This window comes from Girardinichthys multiradiatus, chromosome 20 (assembly GCF_021462225.1).
Source record: "Girardinichthys multiradiatus isolate DD_20200921_A chromosome 20, DD_fGirMul_XY1, whole genome shotgun sequence".
NCBI classification, from domain to species: domain Eukaryota; kingdom Metazoa; phylum Chordata; class Actinopteri; order Cyprinodontiformes; family Goodeidae; genus Girardinichthys; species Girardinichthys multiradiatus.
This window is the reverse complement of record NC_061812.1, coordinates 12,035,252-12,051,158: the sequence shown is the minus strand read 5'-3', so window position 1 is coordinate 12,051,158 and position 15,907 is coordinate 12,035,252. Positions and strand designations below refer to the sequence as shown.

Below are 15,907 nucleotides of genomic sequence, written 5' to 3'. Positions count from 1 at the left end.
CTGTACTGTTTTCCCCACATCCGGGAGAGTTACGGTGTGGAGAAGCCACAAAGAAGTGTACCACCCAGGCTGTTGCATGCCCAGTGAAGCATGGGGGTGGATCAGTGATGGTTTGGGCTGCCATATCATGGCATTCCCTTGGCCCAATACTTGTGCTAGATGGATGCATCACTGCCAAGGACTACCGAACCATTCTTGAGGACCATGTGCATCCAGTAGTTCAAACATTGTATCCTGAAGGCGGTGCTGTGTATCAGGATGACAATGCACCAATACACACAGCAAGACTACTGAAAGATTGGTTTGATGAACATGAAAGTGAAGTTGAACATCTCCCATGGCCTGCACAGTCACCAGATCTAAATATTATTGAGCCACTTTGGGGTGTTTGGAGGAATGAGTCAGGAAACATTTTCCTCCACCAGTATCACGTAGTGACCCGGCCACTATCCTGCAAGAAGAATGGCTTAAAATCCCTCTGACCACTGTGCAGGACTTGTATATGTCATTCCCTAGACGAACTGACGCTGTATTGGCCGCAAAAGGAGGCCCTACACCATACTAATACATTATTGTGGTCTAAAACCAGGTGTTTCAGTTTCATTGTCCAACACCTGTACCACTAACATACCAGAAGTAGCTAATTTTATCAATCCTGCAGCAGAACCACCTGAAATAGGGTGGAAATGACACCAGATATGATGCATAAAACAGTCACCACCACCTTGAATGCAATGCATACATTGGGTCCTCTGCTTTTTAGTTTGCATGTTTTAATGACATTCCTGAATTTGTGCACTTCGTGTCGCCCTGTCAGACCTATGCTGATTGCAATGGTGTCGAATTACTTGCAACAAATGAGGACCAGGCTGTAGCAGAACTGTCAGCTTTAAGTTTAAGTTCTGTGACTGGTTGTGGAGCCCATGTTTGCTTTTCAATGTTGATAGAACTGTATATATATATGCTCTTTACTAAGTGTCTTTAAATAGAGGTGCAGATCCAGATGGAGTACTGGCAAAGAAAACACTGTTTATTGTTCAAGTAATTAGTTGTCATGAAGAACTTTTACTAGTGTATTAAACGTGTATATTTTCAGGGAAGAACATAACATCTTACAGACAGTTCTCTAAATCCCTAAAACAGAGAGCATATGTAAAGTAGTAACAGTTGCATATTGACCATGTTTGGGTATTTTCTTGTATAACTTTTTTATTCTGTATTATGTAATTAAATTATGTGATTTGATGTTTTATACTACTAACCTTCCACGAGCTACAGATGGATGTTAGCCTCTAAGGTTAAATCTGGCACATTTACAAGTTATGTTGATTCATTTACATGGTTGTTTTTAAATACAATTAATGCATTTTTGTTAATTTTTTACATCCCAGGATCCTCTGTAGAGGATCCCTGAACATTTCTGAACTGAAACTGTAAAGCAGATTGTAAGAAAAAAGCCCAGCAAGTGTTTTTAAATAAAACGATCCATGGAACAAATCCTTAGAACTTTCTAGGTTGGAGTTGCTACAACTGTGTGTTTCTAGCAAAGCTCAGTAAAAACCTAAAAAAAATAGTGTCTGACCAATAGTAAAACTGAGCAGCTGCTGTCCTCTGTGACTTTTTTAGGACATGCTTAAGAATACACCAAAGGGCCACGTGGATCGTCTTCCCCTGCAGCTCGCACTGACAGAGTTGGAGACACTGGCTGAGAAACTGAATGAACAGAAGCGAGTAGCTGACCAGATTGCAGAGACTCAACAACTGGCCCGCAGCGTTAGTGATCGTCTGTTCAGTAAGGTGACTGGATACACCTGCAGTTGCTTACACACCTGAACGTGCACTTTGTACACTCACACATTTTCTCCAATGTCCAAATCATCTGTGAGGCAGCCTCTAAACCCTGCAGCTCATCTGTGTTATCACTGTGAGCCAAACACCTGGACATTTAACTAATATATAGCACATTACTTATGTCGCTTTTCAAAGCATAAATTTTTGGTGGCATTTTTATTTAGAGAAATCATCTCACAGAAATGGTGCCCATTATCATCCCTAGACAGTACCACATGCAAATGCAGCGGTATTGCTTCTCCATTACACACTAAAATTACAGTCCTGCTGCTGCAAATCTGAACAAATGCTGCTCTGAATAAGAAGAATTAGGGGGTAAATGAGACATTTAATTGGAAACTGTAAGAGGGCTATCTCTTTCACCCCGTCGGTCTCATTCTTCTTTGCTCTGCTTTCGCTTTACCCCCCAACCCCCCCAGGCACTCTCTTGTTTACTCGTTTACTGCACCTAGAATATACACACCTCTTCTCCTCCTCGAGTGTGACTACATTGTACTTTTTCTTTTTTTTGCTGTTTTGAACACTCTTTCTTCCTTTTTCATTTTTCTGCATCAGTCATTGCTTTTCAGGACTCTGAGATGAGCTGATTCGCCCAATCTAATCCCCTCGCACAAAATTCCATTTGCAGCAGTGACACTGCAGAATTCCAATAAGGAAATAGTCTTTTTCTAAGTTGCCCCTGTAAACCTCCAATAAAAAAAAAATGTTTCCTTTGTCTTAAAGTACCTGGTGCACCAGAGTAGCAAGTATAAATATTTAAGTAAGAATGTTCTTTATTTTTACTCAGTAACACATGCAGTCACATCATCATACATGTGTTTGAAAAGTCTAAATCTCCTCTTGCTGCTTATATATTTAACTGATCACCAGCAAGTGTCACTATCTTTTATAAAAGCAAGAGTTTCATTGGCTTGTTAGCATTGCCAACAAATACCAACAAAGTGTTGTAGTGACCCCAATCTGATAATAATGCTGAGGTGGGACTTCATGAGAGCTGTGTAGAAACCAATGTTAAATAAATTACATGAACTGAAATAATGTAAGGAAGACTGGGCCAAAATTCCTTCCCACTGATTTGGAAGACTGATAAATTCAGACAAAATCTGAAACTACAGTAAGGTATTGCTGCTAAAGCTTATGAAACCTATGATGTACTCTAACCTTTTACACAAGTATTTTAGCTTCAGCTTTGTTTGATAAATTTTGTCTGCGTGGAATCTGTTTGTTGGCTATATACATGGCTGGTTAAGACCAGATCATGTTTATTATATCTTGATTTTGGTGCTGAAATAAAAGCTAGAAAATGGCTTTTTCTTGATCTTGTGGCCTTTTCTTGATCCTATTAAATGTGGGGTTCCTCAAGGCTCTGATCTTGGGCTACTTGTATTTAAAATTTGTATGTGCCCCAGCTCAGGCTATAATATGCTACAAATTTCTTACCATAGATGCACTAATGACAGAACTCTGTCACTAGCCTCTTAGAGTCACTTAATAAGTTTATCCATAATACCAGTCAGTGAATGGGTTAGCATTTCTCTAGCCTAATACAAAAAATTAGAACACATTGTTTTTGATCCCCAAAAAACACAGTTAGAAATCATCACTTGGCTAGACTCAGTTGACTCAGCATGCAAGAAAGCTAGGTGTTTTCATTGACTCAAACCGTAATTTTTACCAAGCATCCAAAGTCAGTCAGTCAGTCAGTCAGTCATTTTCTACCGCTTATTCCATAGTGGGTCATGGGGTAGCTGGTGCCTATCTCCAGCAGTCTATGGGCAGGAGGCGGGGTACACCCTGGACAGGTCGCCAGTCCATCGCAGGGCAACACACAAACAACCACGCACACACTCATTCATACACCTAAGGGCAATTTAGAGCTACCAATTAACCTAACAGGCATGTCTTTGGACCGTGGGAGGAAGCCGGAGTACCCGGTGAGAACCCACACATGCACGGGGAGAACATGCAAACTCCATGCAGAAAGACCCCCGGTCGGGAATCGAACCCAGGACCTTCTTGCTGCAAGGCAACAGTGCTACCAACTGTGCCACCGTGCTATTACTAAATCATCATCTCTTAAAAACATTGCCTGTAAAAAATGGTTTCCTGTCAAAACAGGACATACAAACTAGTGCATGATTTTATTTCCTTTAGGTTATAATGTTGCAATAGCATCTTTACTAGTGTCTGTAAAAACAAACCAAAAACTTCAGGCAATCAGGAAGGCAAGTGCTTATCCAGATGCTGCTGCCAGAGTCCTGACCAACACCAGGAAAATGATCCCACCACTCTGTAAATCATTGCCTTTTCTGTGTGTGGAAAATTATTGAAAATCTTATCAGTATGTAAAGCACTCAAGAGTCTTGAAATTGAAATACATTTCAGAGTTGCTTGTCCTGTATGAACTATGTAGAGTCCCCAGGTTCTTTTTACTTAGCATTTCCAGGACCAGAACTAAAAAAGTTAAAGCAGCATTTAGTGCTCTGTTATTGTGGCAAAAATGATTGTGTGTCCCACTGCTTTGAATGAAATGTGTCATGTCATTTTTGTCTTTTTGTACTTAGGTGGATAAAATTCCATAAACAAAATAACAAAAAGATCAAAAGGGTGTTTTGGAAGTCTTTGTTTAGAATATTACAAGCATTTCAGACAAATACAGAACCTCAAATTAAGTAAATGTTTCCCTTAGGTACCTTCTTAACCACTGTCCAAATACATAACGGGAAAGCCTGTCAAAGGGCAAGTGCAATCTTTTTTAATGAAGTTCAGTGAGTGAACGTTGCTGTAGACATGTAATTGTGTATATACATACATGCACATTCCATGACCTTCAGCACAATGAATGTGTTTCTAATCCCAGATGAGATATAATTTCTTTTGACTTTTCTGTCCTCCAGTCATTGTGCTTCAGAGGATTGGATCTTTGTGATACTGTCTCCTCTGCCTTTGATCTGATTTCTGTGTCCCTTTTAGCAACTGAACTCGGAGCAGAGGTCACTGGTCCTTTGTGAGACACTTATTGAGACAGTGTACGGCGAGCGGGGACAAGTCCTGAAGTCGAAAGAGAGAAAGGTCTTCCTTTTTGATGATCTGCTCATCTGTGCCAACATAAATGTCAAGTAAGTCCCTGTTATCAAGCAAATTGAATCACTTAGGAATACTTAGCTAATGTGAGCCCTAATGTTTAGATACAGCATAACATTACATGTACATTTTTAAAGTTGAGTCTAGGAGACATTTTGCTCAAATATATATTTAATTGCACAGGGCTCCTATGTGATGCCTGAGGTTTTGTAAAGATAATTTGACAAACTACACAGTAAAGAGAAAACACTGTGGGCTTCTAAGCACTATCTGAAGTTGCAGGAGCTTTATCAGCATTAAACAAATGGCAGAATCCCTAACAATAGCTTGAGGAGTCCCAGATTACTGACATAAAACGTTTTTGGTTTATTTCCAATTTATCTTCCTTGTCAGCACCATTGATTGTATCTCCCTCTGCCTGTCTCTTTTTCCCAAGTACAAACAGGGAAAGTTTTTTTTTTTTTATTTCAGCGAAGTCCCTGTTAAGGATGTTACTTGAGGCCATGTTGTGCATTCCCCAAAGGATATTATCATTTTGCATTTCATTTCAAGATAAGTATCCAGAGGCTTACTTAGTGTGTCCTCTAGGAACTTGACAAAAATGATCACATTGCTGATTGTTATGCTGAATACACGAATAAAAATGAATTCCACCGAACGTACAATTAAAGAACAAGGGAGATAATATACAGTTACGACCAGGTGTTGACATTCTGTGTATAACAAGAATGTGAGAGTCATGACATGATAATTTCATTAAACTTTCTTCATTTTCAGATGTTTACATACATTTTATTGGTATTTGTTGGAATTGACTTGAAACTGATCTTTAATGTTTTGGGTTTTCTTCCACAAGCTAGTAATAGAACCTGTCCCTTTCCTCCTAACAGAACAAGTGAAAATGACTCCGGTCTAAAGGCTTACTTATGCACATATCTTTTCAGCTCTGCCTGTAATTTTTCTATAGGAATGAGATCAGGACTTTTCTAATGGTCACTCCAAAACATTGACTTTGTATGCTTAGGATCATTGTTTATTTGGAATACCTTTACACATGGTGTTCTTTTTACATTCTATTCTATTGTATGTGTTTCTACTCTTAGTTTATGTTTTCAGATCTTATCTGAGTATCCTGGTAGACAATATTCTCCAAATTGCTTCTCTTTGTTTTTAAAATTTCCTAGCTTTTTAAAATAATTTTTTATTTATTTACTACAGAGGACCTCCAGATATTAGCAGCCTTGTTCCTGTTGGCCCCAAGTACACCATGAAGTGGAGTGCCCCCATTCAGCATGTGCAAGTAGTAGAGGTTGGCCAGGAGAACTCTCAAAACAAAGACACCTTGTTTCTTCAGAGTGGGGCTAAGAGGGCAAGTGGTGCCTGCAATTCAGGTAAAAACAAATATGTGAACTTGTGCCTCTACAATATTTCCCTATGTGTCACCCTCTGGTTAATCTCTTCACTTTAACTGACTGTTAGTCTCAGCCTCTTTCTCTGAGTCAGCAAGGCTAATCTGTTCCAGTTCTGAAGTGGAGAGAGGAGATGGAGAGGTGGAGATCCAGTCATGCTGCTTGTCACTCTGATTGAGGATGTGTTTGTGAGGGGGATAGTGATGATGGTCACTTGTTCTCGTCAGCCTGTGGCGTTTTATCTTGGAGAGTGATGCTGGGGTAGGGAGCCCCAAGCTGTATCATCCTCACTGTCTCATTTCACTCTCTGATAGACCACAAACATGTTTGGAGAGGAGTCATCAATCTGCCCAGATTATTCCCTGCCTTTCTAGGACCAATTAGAGAGCTGGTAGCGGCAGATAGGAATCTGTGGTTGAAACACTAGTTCTCCCACCACCACTCACAAAACTCCGGTGTGTACTAAGCTTGACGAGATCCCTGATAAATGTGCCATGGGAAAAGGAAGATACAAAGCCTTATCGGGATGTAATGCAGCACACTTTGTAAAGTTGTCGCTACATGACTTAAATATTAATGGTGACTTCTTCAGTGCTCCTTGTGTCATGCTCAGTAAGCACCTACTCTTTTGAGAGCTGGTTTATATTCTCACTGGATTACAGTTTTTTCTCCTTATGTTCAGGTAGTTTATACTCGTATCCTCACAGCTTTGCTGCAAGGTTTTGGGATCATTTAGGATTAGCCCCCGATGCTTCCTGCAACTTTCTCAGTTTCAAAAAAAGCTGTATGTTTCCTCAGAGGTGCACGATTCCTTCTTTTTTTTTTTTTTTTTTTTGCATTTCTTTTTTTGACCCTTTTGGCACAGAATCTATCCAAAGCCTGTTGCATCAGTTGCCACATTTTCTGTCAGATTTGCAGAACAATCTATTTACATACCATTCAGATGTCATTCAACAGAGAGTCTCTTTGGCATGCCTCTCCCTCTTAGCAGAACTTAAAATGAAATAATTTTCCACCTTGCACAGCCACCTACACCTGTCTTGATATAAAAAAGCTTGCCTTCAGGCAGGTCTGTCTTTTTCCCTCAAACCTTTTCATCATTCTGGGCCTTTTTTTTGCTGTTGGGTGTCTTGTTTGTGTCTTCCAATACACGGAGAGCCAAACAATGTTAATGTGTTTTCCCTGAAAGCCAGTTGTGCCAGGTGTTTATTCTTTTACACTGACTTACCTCCTTTCATCCTCTTTCATTCCTGCTTCCCGTATGACCCACAGTCAGAACTGCTGTTTTTTTTCCATCAGTGGTGTAGCAGAGGGTTTGGCTGGGGATCAGACAATGGTTTTGACACGAGCATTGAAGCTGCTTTTTCTTCAAAGCCACTAGCTAGCATCGTTGGCACAGTGGATGAGTGTGAGGATGGACCTCTTTGGGCTCAGGCCTTCCACACCAGTGAATTATGTGCCTTGTGGCCAGCAAGGATAGTCATGTCTAAGTGTATAAACCATATCCTGCTTCACCAACGGGATTATGTTGGATTACAACTCAGCACATTCACCTCTTGGGCCATAGCCAGTAACAGGCCCAGGAAGGCTAGGCGAACCTGCGCAGGGGTCCAGGCAATCCCTCTGAAGAAGACAATGCTCTGACATTGTTCTTTCAGCACACAACACTCCCCCTTTATATTCAGATGTCTCACCTATTGATTTGCTTGTGTAGATGACAGATGTCACTGTGTGCCAGTGTCAAAGATCTTATTAAACCCCCAAAGCTACAATGGAGCTCTTTAGATGAATAACACCAGCCCACTCTTCCCTTTTCCCCTCTTCCCATGTTCTCCTATGGTTCTGCTCTCACTCCGTTTGTGCACGCGAATAGCAAAACAGCTGCAGGTCCCCTTGGATGAGCACGCCTCACTAAACTCGCCGACCTGCTCTCCTCTCCTGCTACTTTATTATGTGTCAGCGGAGACAGTGCAGGGCCGTTTTGGAGCAAAATCTACCTGCAGAATTTAATTAGACAACTCTCACAGAGCTTGCTGCTGGAGAAATGTGGGCCAGGGGAGCTGGGAAGGGGGACGGCAGACAGGAGGAGACGCGAGTATTGATTCCTGGTACTAGGAGAGAAAGACTTTGAAGGCAGTGGGCCTCAAATCGATGCTGAATTTTGCGTCTAATGAGACACCTGCATTCTCTTTGGCCAGCAAAGGACATCATAGCCCCAAATAACAGTTTTTCTTTACTCATAAATTCACTCTCTGTAGTTCAACAAATAATGGTGTTCGATGCATTTATGCACTGAAACTCTTATTAGTACCCACAAGAGTTTCAGCCAAAGCAACTTTAATTCCTGCACCCCTATTAGTTTTGTCATACAATGCCATCCTTTTCCTGTTTATGGAACGGTGTGACCTTGAGATTGTACTTTTTACTTTCATCCAAGGAAAGTTTTTTTTTTCTGATTATTCATAATTTAAATACAGAATGTTCAAAATGACCTCTTAGGTTCTAATCAAACAAGTCAGTGACTTAGCGGAATGAAAGAAGTGGATATTTAGAATTATGTTGGTATGATCGTTGAAGAAGACAGGAAAGCAGTAGTGTATTAAATAGAGTGCTTCGCATATCAATTTATTGTAGAAAGGGGCTGCTACAACATTTAGATAACATGATATTTGATGATAACATTTAGCAATATATCCATGTTTTAGGTGTTATGGGGCTTTCACCTAACACAAATATATAAATAAAACAAATACTGTTAATATTGCTGCTAAAATGCAATCACATGTCACGATGATAATAATGATGTTGTTATTTTTAAGGGCATTCATATTTTTATGCATATATACATACTAGGTGTCAGTATTTTGACACTGTTAAAACAGATGCTTTTAAACTTTATATTTCATTTACTGCCATTTTAACCATTGTAACCATTGTAATGACTTACACAGATATTTAGTGGTCACCAGCAGGCAAGTGCAGTATCTTTAAAAATGAAAGGTACTGATGTCTTTGCCCAAAGTGATCCATTTAAAATACAAACAATATATTTTGTTAAGTTCTTCTTAATTATATTTTTCCTTAGTTCAATGTAATTAAGCTGTGGCCAGAACCTGATCATGTTTTTCTACCTTGTAGAGTGCCAACACAATAGATTGAATAATTCCCATTTCTCTAATCAGTGGCAAAGCCTTAATTTGCAATCACAACATTCAAGGGATTAATATAATTGCTAACAAATGTTATGCATATCAGCACGAAGTAGAAAGCAAGTAAATGTTGACCACTTTTCATATTCAGTTACTTTACTCATAAAAGGGCATCAAATTCTGCCTTTTTTGTTTCAGTCTGTGTTTGGTTCTGCTTTGGTGTCAGTGCCTTTCAATAATAGTAAGGTGACAACTGGTCAATAAATGTAGATTTAACAAAAGCTATTAAAGGCTGAAACATTCAAACTTAATTAGACAACTGACTATTAGTGCAAATAATGAAGACCAATGGATATCAAACCTAAAATAAGTAATATAAATGCACACTTAATAAAAATGTACGCTCCACAGGATAACAGCAATTCCATGTTTGTGTTGAACTACTTTGGAACTATTACTGGTTCAATAAAACTGGCCAAACAGATGTACTCTCTCTGTGTTGCGAGGCTACGACTCTCAGCATGTACTGCATTATACAATCTGTTGCTGATTTCCAAACTCCGTGTTGCCTATCTCGCAGGTAAAGCTTTCCTGGGCCCTCCACGGCTGTACCACGAACTGCAGGAACTACAGCATGACCTTTCAGTTGTGGAAGAGGTTACTCTGCTTGTGGGCACACTACAGGGGACATACCAGGTATGTCCTAAACCTACATTTCTGGAGTTAGTCTCAGAACATTTGAAGACCGAAATAAGCCTAATGTCAACATCTTGGGCATCATGTTTTTGTGTTTTAGCTTAAAACTACCCTGATTGAGTATATATGTACATTTAAAAAACGATATTCTTTACTCCACTATTATATATATCAAAAAAAAAAAAAAATCCTCACTGAGAGCAAAGTGTACAGGAGTCAAATTCCTTGTTTGTCTGTACAAACTTGCCAATAAAACTGATTCTGATTCTGATCACCAAAAACACTGTTCTGTTCACACACATCACATCCCATCACTGCACAGGTTAGGTTGTTGCAGAATATGTATACTACTATTTTTGGTCATTGAAAACAACACTCACAGAGAGGCTGGTGCATTAATTTGACCTCTGCCAAGAGTGCTTTCAGCATCACAAATTATTTATGATCAAGTTATTTAGAGATAGTAAATTAAGATGTTTAAATTATGGAAATACAATGTGCCAGTTGAAGCTCACCTCACAGAGCCTTTGAAACTTCAAAAAATATTACTTAGGAAGAACAAAGGTTCAAGATACAAAGATACTTGAACACTTAACAAGGAAAATCTAAGAGTTAGGAATTCTGCACAGTAAGGAATGCGCTTTTCACCTGAGAAATAGATTTTTGTGGTGTTATCAAAAAACTGCCGTATGTGCTTTTACAAATTATTTATTTGTAGAAGCACAAAATGTTCCATCTTTCTCTCGAACAATAGTGCCACAAGAGTGGGAATGAGATGTTCCCAAAATACAAATGAAACTGTCGACACCCTCCTGTCGTGTACATACCAGTGGTCTTCCCAGTAATCGTCTGGTATCTCATTTACGGAACTACATACAGTAACACAACCAGGGAGGTATACTCCAGTAATCACCAAGTCTCACTGGCTAATGGCTGCACCCTTGCCTCCCTGGACTTAATGAGCACTATGTCCTCAGGAGAAGTGATGCTGGCCTAGCACTTAATAGCTGATATTCCTTTCCACCAAATTATAATACTGTCTGTTGAAAAAATAAAATAGACAAAATACTTCTACACAGCTCATTTGCTGCAGAAAATTGATTTCATTCTATTTGACTTGAGGGTCCAGGTTTTACTATGAAATGGATGACAGGACTGAAATAAATTCAGAGTTGTATTTGAGTGAATGAACAGGATTGCACAGTTTATTATCTGAAGAATATTGGTTCAAATAATGCACTGCAGGATTTGCAACAGAATGTGCCTTATTACTGTGAGCATCCACAGCATGTACTTTTTGTCTTCATGCACACTACGTATTGTGCTGTGTGCTTGATGACCCATGGATACCTTGGTTCTGAATCAGGTAGTTTTAAATTTGTGTGTTTTTCTTTTAAAGAACCTAAACACCACTGTGTCCCAGGACTGGTGTCTGGCTCTGCAGAGACTTATCCGCATCAAAGAAGAACAAATCCAGTGTGCTAACAAGTGCCGCTTACGCCTGCAGGTGCCCGGCAGGCCAGACAAGTGAGTAGAATATCATGGAAAGGTAAAGCTCTAATTGAAATGTATAGCTTATGGCATGCCTGGGAATAAGAACATATGACGATGAGATTAAAGACAACAACACAAAATGCTGTCCTCAGTAGTGGTAACTGGCTGAAAGGATTTTATCTCAGAAATTATTTTAATGATGATCATACCAGACAAACAGAAGCAGAGTCTGGTTTTATTTTTGTTAAAAAAGACACCAAAATTAAACACAGGAAAACATTATAATAATGAAAATAAGATTTCAATTCAGTTTAGTCTATTTATGTAGCACAGATTCAAAACACAATCTCAGAAAGAAGTGACAAATATAACTTAAATTCAATTAGGTTTCATTTGATTTGAATCATAGTTTTTTAATGTGTTACCACCCTTTGGCTGAAATTGTATGTTTTCAAGACAGGTCTTTGATGTTTGCTACATATTAGTTTATGCGACATAGATCTTATTAAGTTAGATACAGTATCTTGTTGGAAATACATAGTGGTACTTTTTTAGATTTTTCACTTAATCTATAGTATATCCATAATGATACTGACTTACTACAGGGCCTTCCCTAAAGTAGGGTTAGGTTATTGACTGGATGCAATCTGCTGGGTTTCCTTAGATAGAAAAATGTTTTATCCAATTTGAATAAATAACTGAATCTGACTGCATTGTTCAATGATTAGGATTAATTGGAATGTATGTACCTGACTTTTGTGAAGTGCCTTGAGAAGACATGTGTTGTGAATTGGCGCCATATAAATAAACTGAATTGAATTGAACTGAATTATAAAATAACATGTGAGGCTTTTAACAACTCAATGACCATTGTTCAATCCATATTCTAAAAGCAAAGACAATGATGCTACTGTAAGCATTTCGAGACATGGTTTTTCACCTAAAACGAGAAGCAGAGCAATAATCAGAGCCGGTAAGCGGCCTATAATAAATCTGGAGAAGCTGCAGAAATCGACAGCTCAGGTGGGAGAATCTTTCAAAAGGACAACTAATATTAATGCACTCCACAAGTCTGGATATTAAGGTAGAATGGCAAGAAGAAAGTCACAAGAATTCCCATTTGTAGTTTGCCACAAGGCATGCAGGGGTCACAGCAAATGTGTGATAGAAAGTATTCTGTTCAGAATTGAACTGTTTGACCTACATACACCTTGCACAACACCCTAAACACACCATCACCATTGTCAGATATATGATGGTGCCAAGACTATGTGGCTGTTTTGTCAGCATAGACTGGGAAGCAGGTCAAAGTTAATGGGAAGATGGATATTGCTTTAGGGCAAAACCAGCCTGTTAGTGGCTGCAAAAGAGTGAGATGGAAGTTCAATTTCCAAACGGGACAACAACCCTAAACATACTGCCAGACTTACAATATAATGGTTTAGACCAAAGCATGTTAATGAGTTAAAAGAGCCCAGTCAAAATCCAGACCTTATTCTAATTGAGAGAGACTCTCCATGTCACTGACCTGGAGATATTTTTCAAAGAAGAATGGGCAAAACATTCATTGTCTAGATTTCCTGAAAATGTTTGCTGCTGTAATTGCAATGAAAGATCGTTTGTACAAAGTAGTGACTAGGGAGCTGAATAGAAATGCACACCACACCTTTCAGTTTTATTTGTAAAACAATTTTGAAAGCGTATATTTTTCCTTCAAAAGGTATACACTCTTTTGTGGCAATCTTTCATATAAAATTCCAGTTGTATCTATACCAAACTTTGTTGTTGTAACATGATAATTTGTTTTTTTTGCTGAATATGGAACTAAAATTCTTCTTTAACACGAAGTTTAAATAAAATACTAAAGGGACTAGAGAAACAGATAAAAAACAGTGCACCTGTGCATTGCATTTTCAAATTGGATCTTTAATAATTAAAGAGACAAAATCACTGCTTCATTTTCCTGAGATTGTACCACATCTTAGCTTCCAGGGTACTGAAGGACAGTCTTTATTAAACTGCTACTCACCTTATATTTAGGAACACAAAAATATAGAAAACTAGGTTGACATATGGTATCTCTGTGGATCATGGGGCAACCGGAACCCTTTTTCAAAACTAAAGATGAGAACAGTTTGCTCTGCCTTGAGTGGATAATTGCCTAACTTGCGTTTTTTATTTAGTACATGGATACATTTTGAAAATGCCTTCACGAAATGTTCCATTTAGATAATTTATAGGTTTTACTCTGCTTCATCTTTTACCTTCCACATTTGACATTCTTGCATAGTTTGTACTAGCATGATGAATATCTATACTAAATTAATTTGAAAATGTTGCTCTGCGCCAGGTATTCAGTTTAGTAATTGATCTCCCAGCTCCAGGATATCCCAGTCTAAATTTACGCTTTAAGTCGAACTTGTGATGGTTTTTTTGTTCCATTACATTTTGGCGATGATGTAATGACCGTAAAATGTGTATTGTGATTATATACTGCAATGTCTACCTCAATTTAGTGTAAACTTAAATATTGTGGCCTAATGCAGTGGCTCATCCAACTATAGATATCCAGACACAGTTAAATACAAAATATCAAAGGGCAAGTAAACCAGCAGCGTTAGACTTTAAACTCCCCTAAATTATGGAACTATGTTTGGGAAAAAAGTTAACTACTGTGATGTTTTACAGAACAGGTTTTCTGTCATTTAGTTCTATACTGAGAAGTGTTTGACCTATCCCTGTGTCACTCTTTGCAGTCAGTGCATTTTAGTGAAAATGTAAATTTTAAATCCTCTATGGAATGAAGTTTTCGAAGCTTCAATCCCCAGTCTCAAAGCTGCATAATTAACGAAAAGACAATTAGGTAAAAACAGATATACCTTCTGGATTGAAAACGTGCGGGCATAGCAACACTGACACATGCTCAGCATTTGTTTTCCTTTTACTTGGATCTCTCATTCAACCACAGATATTCTCTGGCTTTTAAGGGGTGTGGTTATCAGTTTAATTTGACAAGGAGCGGTGTTACTGCAGTTCATGTCTGTTTCACACGTACAATCATATGGAATCTTGAATTGGCTTTACTCATACATGAAGTTTAAAATGTCAAAATGTATTCATGTGGGTGGCATGATTACTAAAGGACTGAACACCTACTTAGAAAACAACAAAGATGGCAAGAAGAGAGCATATGAGTAGCTTCACAGGAGCTGCTGGGAATAATAAAAAATGGCAGATTATAATGGATCCAATTTTGGGGCTTCTGTTGGGAATAGGATAAGAAACAAGCAGGAGGGACAGAAAGAGAAAGATTGTGATAAAGAAGCTGGAGCCCTGCAGAGACAGAATAAGCTGAACGAGGACAGGAAGAAAGAGAGTGAAAGTGATGAGCGACCCCCTCCATGAAAGACTTGGCTTGGTGCCGGCAGGGCAGTGGCAGTCAGAGTAGTGGGCCTAATACTTCAGAGCCAGGGAGAATCAAACTGTGCCAAGCCAAGTTAAAGTGACAGCTTGAGCAGAGTAGAAGCTCAGATCAGTTTTCCCACTTCTCCCAGCTTCCTCATCGGCTGTCACACCAGACCTGCAGGGCCAATCTGCTTACTCAGATGTTTGGTGGAGCCAGATGTCATGCTTACAACTTAGCCCCCAAATTCCCCTTAAAGAGGTACCCTTCTTGCTGAACTCCTGTGATAATGTTGTTAGAAACTGTACTGACAAGGAGATTTTCCACCCCTGCATAGGTGCAGCTGTAGATTTGTATTTAAGATTTAAATAATGAAGAGTAAGACCTGTGCTTCAATCATGCAAGGAAATTGACATAGGTTTGGAGGGCCAACAGAGCTAGATATCCTGTAGGGAAAAAGGGGTAAATTGTGGTGGTGTGATAGCAATCTAATGGAGGTTTAGCCTCAGTGTTGGATGGTTGGACCGGCATGAGCCTTGGGGCACAGGGTGACAGGTGGCACAGCGGGTGCTCAAATCATTTTGACACTACCCAGGGTGCACTAGTGGCAGATTGCAGGGAAGAGCAGTGGCCAGACAGCGTCTGAGATTCTTCCACAAACACAAAAGGCCCAACACATTCAAAAATTTCAAAAGGATATATTTTTGTCTTTCTGTCTGCTTTCTTTTGCTATTAATTTGACAATCAGCTTTGTGCAACTATACTGTCAGCATCTGTATTTTCAATTTACACATATTCACACATGCGTCCTGCTGACAAAT

At 39.1% G+C, this 15,907-nt stretch overlaps 1 protein-coding gene across 8 annotated transcripts in view; it reads left to right on the top strand.

Moving 5' to 3' along the window:
• arhgef10la (Rho guanine nucleotide exchange factor (GEF) 10-like a) overlaps positions 1-15,907 on the top strand; it is a 170,397-nt gene that overhangs the window by 67,918 nt on the left and 86,572 nt on the right. For all 8 annotated transcript variants that reach the window (XM_047347199.1, XM_047347197.1, XM_047347193.1 and 5 more), the window contains 5 exons: positions 1,627-1,797; positions 4,825-4,970; positions 6,154-6,326; positions 10,074-10,189; positions 11,589-11,716. In XM_047347199.1, coding sequence (XP_047203155.1) covers positions 1,627-1,797; positions 4,825-4,970; positions 6,154-6,326; positions 10,074-10,189; positions 11,589-11,716 — 734 coding nt within the window. The remainder of the gene's footprint in view (positions 1-1,626; positions 1,798-4,824; positions 4,971-6,153; positions 6,327-10,073; positions 10,190-11,588; positions 11,717-15,907) is intronic.